Source organism: Micromesistius poutassou, assembly GCF_964030765.1.
Source record: "Micromesistius poutassou genome assembly, chromosome: 8".
NCBI classification, from domain to species: domain Eukaryota; kingdom Metazoa; phylum Chordata; class Actinopteri; order Gadiformes; family Gadidae; genus Micromesistius; species Micromesistius poutassou.
In genome coordinates this window covers 7529517-7552364 of record NC_140278.1, presented here as the reverse complement: position 1 = coordinate 7552364, position 22848 = coordinate 7529517, and the positions used below count along the sequence as shown (strand labels likewise).

Here is a 22848-nt window from a genome sequence, read left to right as displayed (position 1 = left end):
TCTTAACTAATCAATAAGTACAATAACAACAATGGGAAAGTTTATTTTCTTTATTTAGCATTTTTCTTAAAAAAAAATCAAAAGCCCCTTGACCCCATGGTTGCAGTTGTATGGCTTTTCACAGTAACGTGAAATAAATTTAAACAAAACCCACCTGAGCTGAATAAATAGATTTTTATCTACCCATTCTCAAATTAAATCTTTCCAAAAATCGAACCTGCTAGGGTTGGACTGCAATGTGTTTGGTTATATGAATGTAAAAACTAGCAATGTAGCGCCAAAGATACATACATACTTATTAAAAAAATAATAATAATACAATTTTAATGCTCTTTTTAAATGACAAAAATATTGAAAAGTGTTTTCTTTTAGAGAGACAAGAGACATAGCACAGTATTATATTGACTGGTCTTATCACAAGTCTTAAAGTCCACTTCACTCGACCATGGATACTAAAACCAATCTAACTATTGGTATAAAAGTACAGTACAAATGCAAAAGGTGTAAAAATAATGAGAACTGAAGCACGTCTTGTAGAATCAGTTAAAGCTGCCAGACACTATATAAGTCTCAAAGTCAGAAAGCATCCCCCTAACCCTCACTCTAACCGCTTAACCCTCTCACCATAATATCTAACCTTTACTAGCGGGAAGCGTTTTCATTCATGCATCTACAAAGACTACTCTCCCATACGTCAGACACGCCCTCCGTCAATGGACGTGTGCAGTGTGAATGAACCCTCCAAGAGCTGATCCTGAAAGCTCCCCAACACACTAGTCACATGACCCCGGTGCTGATCACGTGACCTATAGATCCTCTTTCTACATGCTCCATGAAGGAAACAACCTAGTTAGCATCGGTAGAAATAAAGTATAAAACACAAGTATAATATAAGAATATATTTTAAGTATACAAGTATAAAGAAGTAGAGTATTTAAACGAAAAAACAACATACTTTTAACGTTACCACAAGGTCCACAATAATTAATTGATCATTGTTATTTTGTTACATTTAGACTTTGATCAATTTAATACCTCAACCAAAATATCCAGCTTGGATCCTGAGTAACATCAACTTCTGGATCTTCCAGAACCATAATCTAATTTACTAAATATAAATTTTACTGTTACTAGCTTTATACTGCTGGGTATACAGTTTTCCTTATCATCAAACTACAAGTTTTGTTATCCTCTAGTAAACTTTTAATCCTTTACCTTTAGAGGTACATCCTCAACTTTATGAAACATAACTCAAGCTTTCATTTCACTTTAGTTACCGTTAAGATAAAGTGTTGATGATGATGAGTTTATTTTAAACCTAGATCCACTTCACAAAACAAAAAAAACGTTAAAAAAGAAAAGAAAGGAAACTTAAGTACAAACTCCAGCATAATTTTTTTCCCGTTGAGGAAGAGGAGGGTCTCTACATGACACAGCATGACTCTGCCTTCAGCGCCCCCTGGAGGACAACAGACCGGAGGTGGGAGAGAGTGATAAAGAAAAATGAATGAGGAAATAAATAATCGTATATAACTGACTGAATGATATATTATAGAAATAAATAGTACTTTCACATATTGTTACATACAATAAATAATAAATACAGGTGTCCTTAAATATAAAACATGCATACATATATCATTAGGTCCGATAAATAAATAATAGATCCTACATATATAATCTGAGATCTATAATCCAGTAAATTAAGTTTTGTAAAGTACAGTTAAGTCGAGTACTGTAGAGTACAGTGAAGTACAGTAAAATAGGCAAAAATATGGTATGTTAGGTACGGTTAAGTAGGGTTAGGTTGAGTACGGTAAAGTGCAATACAGCGATGTTTGTTAAAATACAGTTTAGCACAGTAAAGTTCAGTAAAAGTACTGTAAAGAACAGTAAAGTACAGTGAACTATGTTAAAGTACGGGTAAGTAGAGTACAGAAAAATACAGTAGCATGTCAACGTACATTACAGTAGAATATTGTAGAGTACAGTAGACAACATTAAAGTACAGCAGGAAAAATGTAAAGTTCGTTGAGAAGGAATCATCAGCTACCTGTCTGCTGCGTTGGTTGTTTCCAAAGATGTATGTATGTCCCAGCATGCCCTCTGGCAGCCCGCCGCCGCCGCAGGAGGTGTCGCGCTCCGACGGCTGGCCGCACGAGTCACAGATGACCGTTCTGCTGCGCAGGTTGTACTCGTGAGAGCCCTGCAGGGGGCGACAGAGCAGCGCTCACAAACCTGGACCGGCCTTCAGATCAGCCAGAAGTAGAGAGAGTAACCTACCTCCTCCTCCGCCTCCGCCTCATCGTCACCCTCCTGGAACAAGGAGCGGGTCACCTTCCTCATCGCCATCTCCTAGGCAAACAGAAAGGTCACAGAAAGGTCAGGTCACAGGAGAGAGGGGAGAAAGAGAGAGAGGAGAGGAGAAGGAGGCAGAGAGTGACGAAGGGGACGAGCAACAAGAAGAGAGGAATAAAAAAAAAAGGAGGAGGTAGAGCGTAGGATGAGGAAGAGGAGCCGACCTCTCCAGTGGTGTTGACCAGCAGGGTCTCGATCAGGTCCCCAGTGCCCCAGGACGTCTGGGTCTTCCAGACCAGGTCTGTGGGGGGGCTGTGGACCCCTCCCCCTCCGGACGACCACACCTACAGGGTCAAAGTTCAGACAGGGTTAGTGACAGACAGGCAAGCAGACAGATCTGTCTATGTGTAGTTCTTGTTTGTCCAGCAGACGACCTGTTAATTAGTTCAATGCCAGTCAGAGCAGCCATGCCTGGCAGGGATTACAGCAAATCAACCCTCCATGAAGTACAGAACCGGCTGCAAATCAAAGTCCACTTGTTTGTATAGCTCTTAATCACAGAACAGTGTCTGAGGCTTCACAGGCAGCATTGAAAGACACCCCTAATTATCAGAGAGAGCGTTGAGCTGGCCAGTGCTGACTGGCAGAATACCCACAAAAAGTAAATGGTTGTTGTATTTGACACTTCAATGTATGACTAACTTAGCCTGGCTCCGCCCGCCCACCTACTTCCGCCCAAATTTCATTTTCCCTTCAGTAGTCAGTCTGGGGCTGGGGCTTGTTAGTGGGATTTTGCCCGAACAAATTTCTGTGTGACCAATCAGCGAACAGAGGAAGTGGCTGAGAACGATGACGTCGAAGTAGCGACGTATTGTCAATGACAAGACCCAGCCTCGACAGTTGACTGCAAACATTATCTCTGTCCTTACTATCGAATATTAATGTAGAATTTGTAATTGTTCCTTGAACTCTAAAATTAGATGAACAAAACCTGCAGCTATCGTTGACAGACATCTTCACGCTTCATCTTGTTTTGTTTGTGTACACAGCCTGCGCATGCGCGCAACGTAGTTTCCGGCCGGTCCCGGCGTATGACATACGTCACGACCAAACGCTATTGCGATTGGTTATGGCAGATCCAGAGTGGCACTGGGCAGATCCAATAGTTTTAAACTTCAACAGACACCCGCCTCCAAGTGAGTGAACGTTTGCCAATTACAGCAGTTCCAGACCTTCTGTACAAATGAAATGAAGTACGATGGTCTGGTAGCACCAGGCTATGACTAACTGGCCGTTAGTCATAATACGAGTTTCAGTTGAATGTCCGGCTGGTCCTTAGTAAATAGTGATACTAATAGAGTGTTGTTTAGTTACTTTAGCATCGTTCAGTTACTTTAGTTTCATGAACTGTAGGGTCATTCAGTTACTTAAGTTTCATGTCGTTCAGTTACCCTAGGGTCATTTGGTTACTTTAAAGGCGTTCAGTTACTTTAAAGGCGTTCAGTTACTTTAGTTTTATGTCGTTCAGTTACTTTATTCTCCTTCAGTTACTTTCGCGAGGCTCAGTTACTTTAGTTTTATGTAGTTCTAGTGTCATTCAAATACCTGAGTTGAGTGTTGTTCTGGTGGTTTATTTTAGTGTCGTTCTGTGAGTTTAGAGTAGTTTAGTCAGTTAATATTTGAAGTCTGGCAGTCTTCCGGTTTCAACCTGCCTGTTACTTCTGCTTGTTTAAGTTAGACAGACAGACAGACAGACAGACAGACAGACAGACAGACAGACAGACTCACTGTGACGGTGGCTCCAGCCTTCAGGGTGAACTTGGGTGGGAACTTGTAGCTGATTGTTTCGCTGCTCCCCTCCTTCCTCTGGATTGTCCAATGACTAAGTAGCTGGTCCTGCATCCAAACAAACATCCATCCGGTAAAGGTCCAACACAACAGCCAACACAATCTACAACACCCACCACAACACTCAACACAATATCCAACACAATCTACAACAAAACATCCAACACAATCTACAACATCCAACACAATCTACAACACCCAACACAATCTACAACACAACGTCACCCACCTCGTCTGACTTGTTGCTGAGGCGGACATATTTGCCATACATGTCGACCTCGTCCACGGTGACGCGGCCGCTGGCTGAGGCATTCTGGGTGATCTTAGTTCTGGTGACCACCACTCCCGTCATTGCTGCCGTCTCGCCGGACGCCGCCCCGCCGGACGCCGCCCCGCCGGACGCCGCCCCGCCGGACGCTGCCCCACCTGACGCCGCCCCACCTGACGCTGCCCCACCTGACGCTGCCCCACCTGACGCCGCCCCGCCCGACAACTCCGCACCGGACGCCGCCACGCTGGAGCCGTCAAGGCGACGCTTCTTGGCCTGGCTTGAGGAGGAGCGGCTTGAGGAGACGACGGGGGGGGACGAGAACACCAGCCCCCCGGACAGCATGGAGCGGCTGTGGCTGGAGGCGGAGCTCCGGCTGACCGTCACCCTGGTGTTGGGGCTGGGGGAGAGACGCAGCCTGGGGGGAGAGGGGGGAGAGGGGGGAGAGGGTTCACCCTGAGTCCTATTACGCAGCCGTTGCATGCGACATTCTGTGCATTCTGATTGGTCAAGGGGAAATTTCAAAGTTCTCAAAACTTCTCAAAAAAAACCCAAAAAACATTTGAATAATCGTGATTTCAATATGGACCAAAATAATTGTGATTCTGACTTTTCACATTCCCCTCGGCCCTACCCAGGGGTATTGGCCCTGTGACCGTATCCCTCTGCATCCACCCCCCTGGAGAGTCTCTCTGAGCGGCTGCGGAGCTACCTCTCCTCCTCCCCCTCCAGCAGCTTGCGGTAGGCGCTGATCTCCATGTCCAGGGCCAGCTTCACGTCCAGCAGCTCCTGGTAGTCGTCCAGCTGCTGCTGCATCCTGCTGCGGATCTCCGCTATGTCCAGCTCCTTCTCCTCCAGGCGCCTCCTCCACACCTCGCGCTCCTGCCTCAGCTCCTCCTCCAGCTCCCGCAGCTGAGTGTCCCGCGCCGAGAGCTGAACGCACGCACACAAACATAGGACGTTTACGTTTAGAATTGTCTTCCTGTCTTTTGTGTGTGTGTTTCTCTGTCTGAGTGTTTCTCTGTGCGTGTGCGTGTGCGTGCGTGCGTGTTTGTGCGTGCGTACCTGGCTCTGCATCTTGCTCATCTGGGAGGTCATGGTGTCTATGCGGAGGCGGCTCTCACTCAGCTCCTCCTGAGACGCGTCCATCAGGTGACTCTTCCTCTCCGCCGACACGCACGCGTTCTCAAGCTAGCACACAGACAGCATCACGGCTAGAGACATGCTAACCGCCAACACCCCGCTCCCCGCCAACATTACTCACAGAGCTACTACAATACAGTGGAGTGTGTGTGTGTGTGTGTGTGTGTGTGTGTGTGTGTGTGTGTGTGTGTGTGTGTGTGTGTGTGTGTGTGTGTGTGTGTGTGTGTGTGTGTGTGTGTGTGTGTGTGTGTGTGTGTGCCTACCTTGGAGGTGTAGGTCCTCTCCAGCTCCTCCTTGTAGAGAGCCACTTGCTCTTCGTGTTGGACTCGGAGGTCAGCCAGCGCGCTCGCCATCATGCTCTCAAACTCCAGCTGGCGCCCGCTGTCCAGCTCCACCAGACGAGACTGATGGCGATGCTTAGTCTCTTTCAGTTCCTTCACACACACAGACACACAAAAAAAGCGATCTAAAATCAATACCTGGATCGGCAGATAAGCTGAACAGTGGCTTTTTAGCTCGCAGAAATAGCCTAGCGGGCACTTAAGGGCTCTTTATGGTCCCACGTTCACGCAACGCAAGGACCACGCAGACGCGTCGACGTAGCCGTGAACGTTTGTGGTCCTGCGTCGGGTTTTAGTGAGCGGACCAATCACAGCCCTTGCAGCTGCGTCGCCTCGACGGAAGGTTACAATTTTTGAGAGGCGCACGTCAGGCCCTTGCGGTAGACGCAAGGAGGGTCCGCAAGGAGGGTCCGCAAGGAGGTAAGGGGTCCGTAACCCCCTTGCGTTGTGTCAACGTGGAACCATAAAGAGCCCTTTAGCTGCTGCTAGTGGAGTGAGCGTGGTGGAGACCTAGCTGTGCCTAGCGGAGTAGCGCAGCGGAGATCACGCTGTAGATAGTAGAGTTAGCGTAGCTTCCAGAAGTGATTTTTGCCAAGTGTATTTCTACAATGGCGAGTGTATGTCTAGTTTGACCTGCCTCAATCAACATGATTAGAACAAACATGAAGAAAGAGAAAGTTGAACAAGGGTGCGCTCGCTTGTCATCAGACTAGATCAATATCTAAAGTCTGATGACTGACGAGCGCAAACTTTCTTTTTCTTCATAGCTGTGAAGTCAAGCCTGGCGGAGACCTATTTGTAGCTAGCAGAGTTAGCATAGCGGAGACCTAGCACTAGCTAGCAGAGTTAGCCTAGCGTAGCCCTTGCTGTAGTGAGAAGAGTTGGCGTGGTGTAGACCTCGGTATAGAGGTTATTCTGGAACTCCAGTTGCTCCTTCAGTGTCTGCAGGCGGTTCTCAGCGTCCACCCTCTGCAACATCTGCTCCTGGAGTTTAGCTCGGGCCTCCGCCAACCCGGCCTCTGACTGAGGGGTGGGGAGTGATAGAGAAAGAGAAGAGAGAGAAAGAGAAAATTTATTTAGTGACTTCACCTCAAACCTTTAACTAAGTGACATGCCTAACCCTTCAAATTATAATATTAACTGTAGGATCATGGTTTGGCCAGCAGCTGGATCACAGAGTGCAGCTACAGACAGAGTCCTTGATACGAGACCTAGAGCCCTAGGTCCCGAGAGTCCTGGTTCCTAGGTACTAGAGTCCTGATTCCTATAGTGATGGTTTCTAGAATCCTAGGTCCTACCTTGGCCAGCTGGGCACTGAGGTCCTTGACCTGGGCTTCCAGGGATCGTTTCTCGCCCAGGGCCGTAGAGAGCGAGGCGTCCTTAGAGTTGAACAGAGCCTCCAGGTCCCTGAGACGCAGCAGCGCCGCCTCCAGGTCAGACTCCTTCTTACCGTTCCTGGACAGGGAGCAACAACCACGCTCTTAATTTGAAGGGATTACCGTACTGGAGTCAGACAACTCTAGGAACTTGTAATTTGAAACAAACAATTCTACAATACTAGAGTCAGACCACATTGGGGACTTTTAATGTGAAGTGAACTATTGTACAGTACTAGAGTCATGGTGTGTTCCAGATGCCTCGGACACCAGCCTTCCGAGTTGTAAGTGGGGAAATCTCCCAGCTTTCTTGCAGCATTTCTCGGAGGCACACCCCCTTTTTGTCTGCCCCACTCGGAATTCTGAGAGTAGACCGAGCTCGGTGAGGAAAACAAACACAAAAATGTCTGCGCCTGTGAAGAGATTTATTTTCTTTTTATTTGTACCACGTTGGTCATTTTAATGTTGATTTTAAATGCTCTTACACCCTTGATTACATTGCTGCTTTATTCCAGTCACCAATTTATGCATTGCTGTGCATGCAATACAATGTAAAGTCTGGTTTGCTAAAGAGGCTAATGTATCTAACAATAACAACGACTAGCCAATGACATGACACGATCACAAAGACTAACGGGAACGCTATAAGTGCTACGAGACAGGAATATAAGTCACAAGTGCAACTCGGAAGGCTGGTGTCTGAGGCATCTGGAACACACCATGAACCACATTGGGGACTTTTAATGTGAAGGGCATAGGAGCCATGGAGTTATATTTTCTATGGGCACCTTTCTACACACTAACAACAAACATCTGCTCTCACACACACACACACACACACACACACACACACACACACACACACACACACACACACACACACACACACACACACACACACACACACACACACACACACACACACACACACACACACACACACACACTGGAAACATTCCCTGAGTTAAAAAAAAAAAAAGTTTCCACACAAAGACAGCTAGCGGGCTGCTAGCCTCAGCCGTGGGCTAGAGGCCAGTAGCGTTTAGGCCAGCAGGTTAACATTTCACACTTGCCCGTAGTCCGCTGGCACATAGACAGACAGATTTCTGGCCTTTATCTTACTATGATAAAGATACCAGACTGTTTAACCTACTAGACTTCAGACTGCTAGCCCCATGTCTGCTGCCATATTTATAAATAAATCAGACCCCTTAGCCTACTATCACATCCAATAATCTTCACCCGTAGCCTTATAGCCTAAAGACACCAGACTACTATCCATTACCCTGCTAGCATATTGCAGGCTGCCCCAGGCTGGCCAGTAGCCTTTAGCCTGCTAGCATATAGACACCTAGCCTTTAGCCTAGCATACTAGGTATAACCATTGAGGCATGAAAGCTGCTATGAGATCCAATGTTCTGAGTTTAGAACGTTTGCGGCTGTCACGTGTTCGTACGTCGTCTCCAGTCCTGAGGGAACACAAGCTGCTGTGAATCTGTGGCCTGCTTTGTTTCGTAGGGATGAGTCACTGGTTAAACATCTAGCTGAGGAAGGGGAATTCTGCTCCCTTTAAGAGGGAGTAAGATCCGTCGGCATGGCTTGCATTTAGCCTTACAACATTACGCTACAATATCACTGGGTTAGTATACACTGAGACCTTATCACTGGGTTAGTAGTATACACAGACTATATCACTCCATGAGTACAAAGTAAGACCTTATCAGTGGGTATATATCAAGATATTATGAGGGCTGAAACTAAGACATTATGGGGGTTGACACTAAGACATAATGAGGGTTGATGGATACTAGAGTTAATACGCCCCGTCCATAATCTGCACAGGAAAGGAGAGCTGTAACTGAATGTGAAATAGGTTATAGAAATAATTAAATCACTTTTGCTAGGATTTATACCGTGAGGGTCTGGCATCAAATGAATGGTGAACCTTTATTGGTAAAATACCATGTCAATCTGAACCAGCTGTGGAAATGCTTTCCCTGCACAAAGAAGAAGCGACCCAGAAAGTGCCGACCGAATACTCACAAGAGTCTAGTGTGGAAGTGTGAAGCAAAGCTATTCTGTTGTATAGCATGTATATGGATAGTATCTAATGTATCAGAATATTAGCAACAGCTTTAATGTATACTGCAGGGATTATCAACAGAGAGGTTGGAGATTGGGAATGGGGTAGCTGAGGCTTGGAGTAGCTATTATCGAAGAGGACTACAGAAACATTCCTCTGTTTATTACTCAGGGTAAGGTTCAGGACAGAGGTTGTTAAATGTAAAGTGTAGGAATATTTTCCAATGACTCTTTGCAAAGCTTTCCTCTCATTGTCTAATGAAACTGGAAACACACAGAGTTCCCAGTGTTCTGGTTAACTCTCTCCAGTCCGATGCACTTACACATTCCGGATGTTCTAAACAGCAGCCTGTTTAGATTATAGAGTTTGGGAGAAGACAGAATCAAACAGATTTTACATAACCCACCGCATGGTCATGCTTTGGGCACGCCCATGCTACCAAGGGACCTGGAATTATCTACCCTCTCTCCTTTCCCCACTCTCCCTCTTCCTCTCCCCATTTTCTTTCTTTCCATTGTTCTGTGTGTGTGTGTGTGTGTGTGTGTGTGTGTGTGTGTGTGTGTGTGTGTGTGTGTGTGTGTGTGTGTGTGTGTGTGTGTGTGTGTGTGTGTGTGTGTGTGTGTGTGTGTGTGTGTGCAATTGTCATTCTAGACCAGCTGCCTACTAGCAGTTGTCTGGTTCCAAAAGATGGTTGATAGTGCCTTTACGCTATCAACAGCCATGGAAATATTATTTTTCCCCTGTAGCTTCTCCCACAACCACACATTAAGCACCTCCCACAACCACACCTGTAGCACCTCCCACAGCCACACCTGTAGCACCTCCCACAGCCACACCTGTAGCACCTCCCACAGCCCTACCTGTAGCCCCTCCCACAGCCCTACCTGTAGCCCCTCCCACAGCCACACCTGTAGCACCTCCCACAGCCCTACCTGTAGCCCCTCCCACAGCCCTACCTGTAGCCCCTCCCACAGCCATACCTGTAGCCCCTCCCACAGCCCTACCTGTAGCCCCTCCCACAGCCCTACCTGTAGCCCCTCCCACAGCCCTACCTGTAGCCCCTCCCACAGCCCTACCTGTAGCCCCTCCCACAGCCCTACCTGTAGCCCCTCCCACAGCCATACCTGTAGCCCCTGCCTAAGACACGCCTGAGCACCAAAGGGAGTGCCGGTGAAGGCATTTATATTCAAACCAAGAATTCCCAAAAGTGTGTTTCACAACCTTTCCCAGAACAGAGCATTGCAGGATTCCATTAAGCAACAACATAGATATGACAAAAAGTGATGGATTAATAAATAAATAAATAAATAAATAAATGTATAGATAAATAATACATAATAAATAAGTAGCTGGAATAATAAAAAAAAACCTGAGAGAGTGTGGCTGGACATTATTCAAAAGTGAGGATCAGTTTGAAGACATGTAGCAGTTTGGAGCTTTAGGCTGGACTACAGACTACTGTCCACTGACCACCGACCACCCACCCACAACAACCCCACAACCCCACAACCCCCCAACCCCCCCACCCACACAGGCGCTCCGGGCTCAACAGTTGTGCGCAAATGTTGTGCTGCATACATACAGCTGTTCTAACAGCCCCCTTCCACACCCGGGGCAGTTGAACTGAAAGTATACAAAGCGTACCCATATGAAGGTACTTGTGCGGTTGTGAGTGGGTCAACTAGTTTGGTGTGTTTTGCTAACTGCTAACCGTGAACCTTGAAAGGGATCCGTTCCCTGTCCCAGGAGATAACCACACAGACCAGCCAAGATTCCTGAGCTCCATGGCAACCAAACATGGAGTGTCGACAAACCAGATTTAACCAGCCGCCACCCAGAAGTCCTTCCTCTCAACACCACCCAGGTTTAACCAGCCTCCACCCAGAAGTCCTTCCTCTCAACACCACCCAGGTTTAACCAGCCTCCACCCAGAAGTCCTTCCTCTCAACACCACCCAGGTTTAACCAGCCTCCAACCAGAAGTCCTCCCTCTCAACACCTGCTAGCTACACCTAGCTTTGTTCGCACATCAAATAGAAATTTTCATCTTCACAGCTGGCTTCACAACAGACCTGCCACAAAAGATCCTCGACCACACCCTTACCTGTCGTAAACTAACACACCTCACACTATTTCACGCCAACATACCTCACCACTTCTATCCACTGACACACTACACACCTAATACCTGCTTTTAGAGCTTTGTAGGTGTGATCGTAACTATAACCCTTAGGCTTAATCTTAATTATATCGTTTTATCTCAATTCTACATAATCTTATCTAAATGATTCCTCGTATATCTAAATTCCAAGATATTGCTTATCGTCTTCCCATTAAGACATTCTTTAGATAGGCTGTGGTTTCAACACCACAAATGTGCTGTTGTGCGAGTGAGTTGGTACTGTAAACAGTTGTGGACTAGCCTGATACAAGTCTGTCCCTGCCTGGTGCTGTAATGCTGCTTGCATTACATCATCATATGGCCACCTTGGATGCTAGCACAGCTACTGCTGGAGTCACCACTCAGCAAGCATGATAACTCCTAGCTGTTAGCATCACCACTAAGCTACCAGTGATACTTCCTAGCTGTAAGCATCATCATTAAGCTACCACGGTAACTTCCAGCTGTTAGCATCATCACTCCTCATCAGCTAGCTCGCAGATGCAATTGGTTGAAGAAGCCCATGCCCTAGCAGCCAGGCGATGCTAAATGGCTACATCCTTTCTTTAAGCAGGATACCGCATGCCTGGGACAGACCGAGCTGTTGATGAAAGGCGGTGTGTGTTTGGGTTGTGAGTCACCACCCAATGGCTGCAGGAGGTGTGATACTAACGTTACCAACACTGCCCAGCACCCAGCGCTCCTGTTCTACCCCACCCCGCCTGTTTTACCCCACCCCTCCTGTTCTACCCCACCCCTCCTGTTCTACCCCACCCCTCCTGTTCTCTCACCCAGGAATGTGACACCTCTACTCCATTAGCCCTGTTGGTACTGACTTAAGGGTCAGTTATGGTTCCACGTCGACGCAACGCAATGACAACGCAGACGCTTCGACGCAGTCGGGAACCTGTTTTGGTTCTGTGTCGGGTTTTAGTGAGCGGACCAATCACAGCCCTTGCTGCTGCGTGCGACGCAAGGTTATAATATTTGGGAGGCGCGCGTCAGGCCCTTGCGGTGGACACAAGGAGGGTCCGCAAGGACGTACTGGGTCCGTAAACCCCCTTGCGTTGCGTCGACGTGGAACTATAACTAAGCCTTCAGTTCTTCTCTGCACCTTCTCTACAGCTACACCCACTAACCAGCTACATCATCTAACAATCAGAACCAACTTGTATACACACAAACCTAACCAGCAACATACCACTGCATACTTATATATACAAATATGATTGATCGTGGGGTTATTCTTATGCTGTGTGCCAGCTTCCTCTGGGCTACAGGTGTGTTACTTCATCTTGGATCCAGGCGTGTCCCTAGTTCCTGTTTTTCTACCTCGGCTAAAACAGTGTTCCTACTTCCTAGTGCACACCCGGGCTACAGGTGTGTTGCTAGTCCCTGAGGGGAGGGTCCTACCTGGCTTTGAGCGCCCCGTACTCCTCCCTGATCTTGCCCAGCTCCAGCTGCATGCGGGCGCGCTCCCGGGCCACCTGGTCCAGGGACTTGCGAGCGTCCGCCAGCTCCGTCTCGTAGGCGGCCTTCACCCCGGACAGCTGGTGGGTCACCTCCAGGTCCGTCTCGGTGACGCGCATCCGCAGCCCCGCGTTCTCAGACTCCAGCGAGCGCACCTTGTCGATGTAGACGGCCAGACGGTCGTTGAGGTTGCAGAGGTCCTCCTTCTCCTGCATACGTGTGATGCGCGCCGGCGACCGCATGCGCCCGCTGGACTCGCGCCCGCTTCGCTTCTGGCTTGGGGTTTCCATGGTAACGGGACAGTGGCTCGACGAGTTTGACAGGAAAGACTGGCGGAAAACGAGAAATCATTATATATATATATATATATATATATTTATATGTATAAGTAGATAACTGACACACTAGCAGGTAGCTAACCATGATGCATGATGGTTAATCCTGCTGGTACATCAAAGACCCTTAACATTCCTCCTGTCTATAGAAGTGCACGTGAGACTTTGCACGTCCATTTAGGGTCAACATTTGACACTCATAAGACATATCCAACCCGAAACCACAGACTATAGTATAAGTATAAGACGGAAGCACATAGTAGACAATTCCACTATAGGACTATAGTATAGGATAAACCAGGTATTAAGACAGAACAGAAGTACACATTAGACCATGAGTATGTACCAGGTACTAGACAGAACCACACATTAGACCCTTACGCTATAGTAAAAACTAGTATAAACCATGTATTAGACAGAAGTAAACCGTGGAACATAACACTATAGTATAGTATGCACCATGTACTAGAAAGAACCATACATTAGACTATAGAACTATACTATAAACCAGGTATTTGAGTACACAGTACACCATTACACTATAGAACTATAGTATACACAAGGTATTAGACAGTAGAAGGTTTGTTTACAGCCAACTTGTAAGACTACAAAACAGAACCTAAAATTAGAATGAAGACATTCCGAACCATATAACCCTAACCAGAGAGAGAAAGAGAACGAGAGAAAGACAGAGAGAGAAAGAGAAAAAGACAGAGAGAGAGAGAGAAAGACAGAGAGAGAGAGAAAGACAGAGACAGACAGACAGACAGACAGAACTATAAAGGGAAAGAGAGAGAACTAGTAAGAACTACTCGACTCTCTCTCACACACACACACACACACACACACACACACACACACACACACACACACACACACACACACACACACACACACACACACACACACACACACACACACACACGTACCTTGTGTCAGCAGAGCTTTCCTCAACTGGTGGACAATTCAGTTTGTCCGAGGAGAGAGGGAGTGAGAGGAGTGACAGCGAAAAAGGGGGAGGAGGATTGACAGCGAGAGCGGGAGGGGAAAAAGAGGAAAAAAAAACACAGGAGGAGGAGTCAGGGTCATACACTCACACACACACACACACACACACACACACACACACACACACACACACACACACACCAAAGTGATACTACATAAATCTACATATTAAAATAGTTAGTATTACTACTGACAGACAAGAGTATAACGTATTCTTGCCTTGATGCCATTCCCTTCATTGCATAATATTTATGGTATACAGAGTTCTTGTTATATGGCCTAGAGAGAGAGAGAGAGAGAGAGAGAGAGAGAGAGAGAGAGAGAGAGAGAGAGAGAGAGAGAGAGAGAGAGAGAGAGATTAACAGAGCAACCGCGCCTCCTGCCGGCCGGAGAAGGAAGTGCGCACACTCCCCAACAAACAAACACAATCCAGCACTTCAATACCGCTGAATTTGTAGTCCTACATCAATATACACCTGCAAATACTTCAATACCGCTGAACCTGTAGACCTACATCAATGGACACCTGAACATACATCAATATACAGCTGGCCCTTTTACAGCAAATACCTGGGCATGCCACAGAGTTCTCCAATTAGCCGTTTGTACATGACATTCATTAGGTTACTATAACAGAAACCTGCCAATCATACACTATATTCCCTCTGCATTATTAAGATTAATACTAAATTATAGTATCTTATCTTAACCGGACAATATAGTTGTCTAGTTGTCTCCGCTAAATAGGCCTACATCTGAGCTAGAAACTCACCAAAAACTCACCAATTCAGCAACTCACCAAATGATGAACCGTATCTTTAGGTTTATGGGGAGTTCACGTCTAGTCCATGGAGTCTGTTGGTAGTAGCTGACGTTTTAGTTATAGTTAGTTACAGAAGTAGCCTGGCCGTGTTAGTAGGTTTAATTATAAATTATTTCACACCTTCGTCACCTGGACTAAATAACAGCCCCCTAGCGGCAGTTGATGTGTTTATTTATCTAGGCCTAAATAAAACGTCATATTTTGAACACATTTAAAGACATTTTAATAAGGAATATAAGTCAATATTGGTGACTTATATTGAGTGATTGATTAAACTTAACCAGTTAAATCCGTATTAAAAAATACGTTTTTTTACAGTAGACAGACTAAGCCTAATCCCGTGTCCATTCAAAGGTTATTATTTTATTGTTTTATTACCCTAATGTATATACGTCGTACTTATATATTTATATATATAATGCTTGTTGGAAATATAAATATTTCATTTTATTCTTAGAGTGAGGTCACCCTCACCACTCAGCACTAGAGAGAGAGAGAGAGAGAGAGAGAGAGAGAGAGAGAGAGAGAGAGAGAGAGAGAGAGAGAGAGAGAGATGTGAAAACAAGAAACGAGGGAGAACAAGAGATGACCTAATAGCTGGAAAAAAGATGAAGTCACCTGAAAAAGTCTACCTGCCTGTCTGTCTCTCTACCTGTCTGTCTGTCATACTGTCTCTCAGAAGATTAATCGAGTGAGTCCTGTGTCTTCTACGAAATCACTACTGGTTCCCTATGACATAATCATGTGACGTCATCTTTACATATGACATCATCGCTACATGTGTCATCGCTGCATGTGGATTTATAATATTATCACAATTTGTATTATTATTCATTATAATTTTAATATTCATTTTTATTAAGGGATGTTGGGTTGTGATTTGATCTTAATTGTGGAAAAAATATTACTTTTACCCAAAGGGACTGAATTCACATAGATCTTATTATTGATTAGTTACAATATGTGATGATAGTTGTTAATTATTATAAGTTATTCGTAATTGTTATGTATCACTATAAACTAGTTATTATTATCATCATTATTTGTCGTTGATCATAATTGTCATGGTTGTCTTTGTGTAATTTATGATTTATATTATAGTCGTTGTGTTATTTATCATTATTATGATCGTCTTGTGTAATGTTATTTATGTTTAATATGATTGCCTTTGTGTTATTGTGGCGCCATCAGGCGTGGCTTGTTTCGAGGACATCTCGGGGAGGCTGCTGGGCACCAGACGAGCCGCGCGCTCCTTTGTTCACATGGAGTGTACGAGCATCGTTGACGGGAAGCTAAGCTAACGGCTGCTAACCAGCCCCCAGACCTCTCCACGCCGACGTAGCGTGCTAAGCTAACTCCAACGCAAAATCTCTGCACTCCCCGCGCCGCCATGCGCAGCGTCGCCGCGGCAACAGCGCGATACTGCGCCGCGTGGACGCGCAGCAGGCGGACAGTTTTCTGCTCAAAAGTTGCTCCATTTTCTAAAGTTGGTAAGGCAATCAATTGAGTCAGATAACATTATTTAAATATTAACATGAAAAACCTTTAGCTACAGCCAACAAGTTATATAATAGTATCCATGCACAATAATGCACATATATGTAATCATTAAAGATGTCGCCTCTATGTCCTCCGGCTGACTGAGAGATGCTACAGACGGTAGACCTACAGGAGGTGAGGAGGAGACCCGGGTAGCCCTAAAGGTGGTGAGGAGGAGGCCCGAGTAGCAAGAGGAGACCCAGGTAGGACCGAGAAGTCCCGCCGAGAACAGCCCGAGCAGACGGCCCCTTGTCCCGCCTGGTCTAGGGAGCCCGGGAGAGGAGGGGGTGGTGGCAGAGTAGGAGAGGAGGGGAGGGCGGTGGGAGGGACTAGCGCAGAGGGGGAGTTGGTTGGGAGGAGGAGGAGGCGGCACGGCGCTCTTTCTCCGCTCTGCTCCTCGTCTTTGTCTCAGTCTTTGTTCAGCCATGCCGAGCCTGCTGGTGCTAGCGGGGATCATGGAGAAAAGCGGCGGCGGCTACGGCGCGGATCTGGCCGCCGGTTACGGGAGCGACGCGTCGGCTCTGCTGGTTCCGCCCGACGAAGAGGAGGAGGAGGACGAATCGCGGCGGGCGCTGCGGGTCGCGCTGGGCCAGCTGTCCCTGCTGGGTCTCGGGGAGGGCGAGGGGGACGGAGGAGCCCCCAACCCCGGGCTCCAGGACCGGAGCAACAACAACAATAACCTGGCGGGTCTGCTGCTGCCCGGGAAGGGGAAACTAAGCGCCCTGTACGACAGCCCGCCCTCCCCCGTCGGAGACAGCAACAAGGGACGGGGCTGCAACATCACGGAATGCGTGCCGGTGCCCAGCTCCGAACATGTGGCCGAGATAGTGGGGCGGCAAGGTAGGTCTCCCCGGTCCCCGGAGCTCCAGTCTGCTAAAGTTACTGCACAGATAGGAGGGTGTGTGGTGGTGTTTAAGTGTGTGAGGGCTGTGTGAGTGTTATAGGGCTAAGGTGTGTGTTAGTGGTTGTGTTATTGTGTGTGAGAGTCTGGTGTTATTGACAAAGAAAAGGGAGTGGTGGTCCCCCCCCCCCCCCAACACACACACACACACACACACACACACACACACACACACACACACACACACACACACACACACCCTCTGCTACACTATTCCAGCTTCACGTGCGCCCCTAACATAGGGATAGATGGTTATTTACTGATCGACTCCGATATGATTAATAAATTGAAATTTTAGAGAACCCCCCTCATTATTCCACATCCACGCCATCAATGTCAGCTCCCAGACGCACGCGACCACTGCTTCCTTTGTCGTCTGAAACGCGCGAGACAGAAACACAACGTGCTGCTGAGACGGATTCGTCTCGTATTCCTTCTGTTCAATTTCTATTGGTTTCATCATATTTCTATTGTGTTTCTATTGTTTTCAATCATATTTATATAAGGATATCATATTTCTATGGATTTTTATCATATTTCTGTTGGATTGTATCACAAATATATTGGTTGTTATCGTATCTCTCTTGTTTTTATCACATCACATATATGTATTTATATAAAAATAAATAATATATATTGTTTATGAATGAGCTAATGGGGCTCTCGTTTATAAAAACCTGAACTTTTAAAAAGATCTGACTCAGCTACTATAAACTTTCTTTATTCCTTCTGTTTATACAGTATATATAGACAGTACTCTAAAGACTGTATACTATACATACTGTGGGTAGCATAAATATAGCCCACTATTTACACTGTATACTATATATAATGTACATAATGTTTTATATACACTGTGTATATATAATATAGTAAATTATATACACTACATACAGTGTATACTATAAATACTGCAAATCCCATATGATACATATGAACAATACAGTATATACTGTATGCACTGTAAACTGTAAATATTATACTGTATACAGTGTACAAATTATTCAATATACTGTACATTCTAATTATGATGGCACACGCACTGTTGGAATTGTATTGCATACATATGTATACGTATAATACCGTTGATATTGAAGTTTATGCTTCCACAAACAGACAGACACACACCAAATCATACACCCAACTAAGACCTGGCCATACACACCCACACACTGTGTGGGTGTGTATGGCGTGTGTATGTTAGATGGTGTGGCGTGTGTATATATGTGTGTGCATAACGGCTTGTGTGTGTGACACGGTGTGCTGTGTGTATATGTGCATATCAATGTAGGTGTGCGTCTTTGTGTCACACAGTGTGCTATATGTATATATATATATATGCATGTGTGTGTGTGATGGTGTGCTGTTTGTTAAGAAGTGCCTGTAAATGTGTGTGTGTAACGTGTGCTATGTGCATGTGTGTAAATTAATATATCTGTGTGGGTGTGTGCGTAACGGTGTGCATATGTGTATCTAGATCTACATACATGTGGGTGAGTGTAACGGTGTGTATATAAATGCGTGTGTGTGTGTGTAACGGTGTGCCGTGTGGTCTGCAGGTTGTAAGATCAAAGCTCTGCGAGCCAAGACCAACACCTACATCAAGACCCCGGTGCGGGGCGAGGAGCCCGTGTTCCTCATCACTGGCCGCAAGGAGGACGTGGCGCTGGCCCGGCGCGAGATCATCTCGGCGGCGGAGCACTTCTCCATGCTGCGCGCCTCCCGCAACAAGCTGGGCATCTCCTTCAGCGGGTCCCCGCCGGCGCCGCTCCCGGGCCACACCACCATCCAGGTGAGGGTGCCCTACCGCGTGGTGGGGCTGGTCGTGGGGCCCAAGGGCTCCACCATCAAGCGCATCCAGCAGCAGACCTGCACCTACATCGTGACCCCGAGCCGGGACCGTGACCCCGTGTTCGAGATCACCGGCTCGCCAGGCAACGCCGAGCGGGCCCGCGAGGAGATCGAGGCGCACATCGCCTTCCGCACCGGTGGCCTGCACGACCACAACAACGAGAACGACTGTCTGGGGGGCGGCGGCGGCGACGGCGGCGGAGGAGGCAGCCCGGTGCTGGAGAGCCGGCTGCAGCAGGTGTGGGGGGGGCTGGCGGCCGGGAGGAAGCCCCTCGCCAGCAGCTACCGGCAGAACTTCCCGGACGGCGTGGCCGGGGAGAAGAGCAGCTCCTTTCTGGGGGTGGACGGGGTCCAGAGCTGGGCGGAGCCAGACAAGCAGGTGGCCTTCTTCCCCCAGCAGCGCTCCAAGAGCTTCGGCGGCCTGCCCCCACTGGCCCGGCTGTCCCCCGGCCTGGGGGCGGGCCACGCCCACGCGCGCCGGGCCCACAGCGAGCCCAACACCACCGGGGGAGGGTTCCCCGGGCGGATGGTGGCGCCGGACTCCCCGCCGGCCAGCATGCGGGACTGCATGACGTGCTTTGAGAGCAAGGTGACGGCCGCGCTGGTGCCCTGCGGCCACAACCTCTTCTGCATGGAGTGCGCCGTGCGCATCTGTGAGCGCAGCCAGCCAGAGTGCCCGGTGTGCCACAGCCTGGTGACGCAAGCCATCCGCATCTTCTCTTAAAGACACTCACTTCCTGTTTCCTGTTCCGCTCTTCTTCTTCTTCTTCTTCTTCTTCTGGTGCATCGCCTGCTCATCCTTCTTTACGTTCTTTTAAAAACTTTTCTTTTCGTTGTTTTTCACTAAATCTCCAAACGACCAAGCAGATATTTTAGAACTGCTTGATTTACTAAAAACATATAAGAAATATTTTTTAGTTTTTCTTTTATATATATAAATATGCATATATATTTTATAAAGGTTTTGTTTATACGAGAAGTATAGTACCTTGCTTTTTCTGTTTTTTATAACTACTGCTGTTTTCATTCAGGAAAGTAGACAGTAGTGTAATTTTATTCTTGAAATATTTTATCTTATCATCAAGTGGTTTTATACGAGAGGCAATGTGTTGTTATTAGAACCAATTTAAAAATAAGATTTATGGCACCTTAGAATCATCTCCATCTAAAATAGCATTTTCAATCATATGTTTAAACTTACGATGGTCAACGTAAGACATTTATTGAACGTTTTTTTTAGAATTATTTCCAAATGTACGTTTATTATTAGTTTCAAAGTCTGAAGGCTGGTTTGGCCGTAGGGCTGTCCTGGCGATATTTATGGTAGGAAACAAGATATTTAGGTACTGTTTGACAAAGTGACGTGTGAAGGTTACACTTTCTTTAGGCAGGAATTTGTCAAGTCAGTCAAATGTCCCTGGAAGCCAGCTGAGGCGTGTGGCTGGTGAGCCGGCTCCAGCTCTAGGAATCAACCATTTATCTTGAGTCCTCGTTGGTTCTGAGAGTCTGTCAGACCTAACGCATGTACGGCGTGGAGCAGGTGTTCTAACTCTACCCCCCCCTCTTCATAATGACCCACAATGCACTGCATCTGCGCTTGGGGTGTATTGTTGCAGTGTATTGTTGGGGGCCAGCCGTGGCGTGGGGCCCAGTAGGGGCCTGCGGGGCCCGACACGGTCGTCATGACGATTAGGGAAATGGCCCCGCCAGGTGGGGCCCGTCTCTCGCTCCCTTTCTCTCGGAACACTCTGCAGACGCCACATTCAGGAACGCCACTTTTATCTTTCAACATTAAAGAGTCACAGCGTCGGATCAAACAGAAACAGTTCACGAACCAAATGTAACACCTGTACACACACACACACACACACACACACACACACACACACACACACACACACACACACACACACACACACACACACACACACACACACACACACACACAGTATGGAACTAGTGTCCCCAAGCCAATCAGGGGCCAGCCTTGGGATTCCTCAAAGAGATCAGAAAATTGTAATTGAAAGGACAGCATAGGATTCCCATCAAGGCTGAAAGACATTTCACAGTCATACACACCACACAGATACACACATACTTCAACACACAGTCACATAAACTTACAGACATGCTTACACAAATACACACATACTTGTCTTAGGTTGTTCTTATTTTATGAATCATTTTTATAAAAACAGATCATTTTCAAGGCTGAGACCTGCACATGCAAACATCTTTACCTATCCAATACAAAAAACATAAATACCATATACAATTGAACTTACAATACATATAAATTACACAACGATTCATCGCCACGGTAGCTGAACTGTTTCTGCCTTAATTCTTAGTTTCTCCAAAAAAATAAGAATATAATTAAAGAAAGGGTAGCTTCCTACAGCCTTGTGAGTAAAAGAATGTGAACAAAATTAAACACTTTACGTGATATGTAAAGGAAAGCACCTTATTGAAAGAATATAGATTTCCATGAAACCAAACTGACCATCGATGGTGAATATTTGAGCTCCCCTACCTCTTGTGTTACAATTGTTGTTCCCCAGTTTAGGGCTAGAGGGCGCTGTCTTTGATCTGACATCATAGTGTTTTCCTAAGGCGAGATAGGTTCCTTATTGTAAGCAACAGGAATGGCCACGGGAGGCCCACGATAGGCAGACTCATTGTTGTCTCCATTTATATTTTGTAATGCATTTCATAAACGCATCCCCTGAGACACTTGATAGCAAAAAATATGAGAACATAGTACTATGTAAATGGTTAATCTTACTCAAAATATTTAAATAAGAAACATATTAAAATTAAAAAAGTCTATGAAAAACAAAGTTGAACCCAGTATAAAGATCCATGTTGTATTCCATTGAACAGCCTGATGCTATCTATACTAACCTTGAGGCCTGTAGCCCGACGGTAGACTCCTGTGGAGGGTGAAACAGCAATAATATGGTCAGACTCTGCAAAGAGTACAATTTGGTCTTACTTTGAAACTAAAAAGACGACATTGACTGTATCTTTGTTCTCCAGCCTCACACGGGGCACACACTCAGTTTTATACTTTTGAGACTGCATGTTAATGGGATATCGCTAGTTGTTTCCTGAACATGGGAACCAACCCACTATCTTCGGGAGGTCCTACAGCACAGAGGCTCTATGTTAGCTCCCAGGTGTCACAGTTCAATTGTAAGGGTTAAGTTGCCAAGATTGGACAAATATAAAACTCAAAAGGGCAGTTAATAGAGGAACCTTAGTGAAGATATAACTCTAATCTGGATGCAGAGGGATGACGTCAATAAGCAATGCGTTCTAGCCCACCGAGTGGTTTGTTTAAATACCGAAAATACACAATTGAAATGAATCTCCGACACAGATAGCTGTTACCCTTTAGATGA

General features: G+C 46.4%; 2 protein-coding genes across 2 annotated transcripts; one reads left to right on the top strand and one right to left on the bottom strand.

The window, feature by feature from the left end:
* Positions 1-137: 137 nt before the first annotated feature.
* LOC311351512 (lamin-A-like) lies at positions 138-14310 on the bottom strand. Its single transcript, XM_084471658.1, has 13 exons — positions 14252-14310; positions 12931-13316; positions 7197-7353; positions 6796-6921; positions 5821-5991; positions 5480-5605; positions 5127-5347; positions 4376-4832; positions 4087-4194; positions 2523-2642; positions 2284-2355; positions 2054-2206; positions 138-1459 (listed from the first exon to the last, which is right to left on the bottom strand). The coding sequence occupies exons 2-13, from the start codon at positions 13275-13277 to the stop codon at positions 1424-1426; spliced, it is 2094 nt and encodes a 697-aa protein (XP_084327784.1). The 5' UTR covers positions 13278-13316; positions 14252-14310; the 3' UTR covers positions 138-1423.
* A 2792-nt stretch (positions 14311-17102) lies between these two features.
* mex3a (mex-3 RNA binding family member A) lies at positions 17103-20168 on the top strand (the record flags this gene model as incomplete). The annotated part of the gene is made up of 2 exons (XM_084471488.1): positions 17103-17532; positions 19153-20168. Exons 1-2 carry the CDS (start codon positions 17118-17120, stop codon positions 20166-20168), a joined length of 1431 nt encoding a protein of 476 aa, XP_084327614.1. The 5' UTR covers positions 17103-17117.
* Between the last annotated feature and the right edge of the window lie 2680 nt (positions 20169-22848).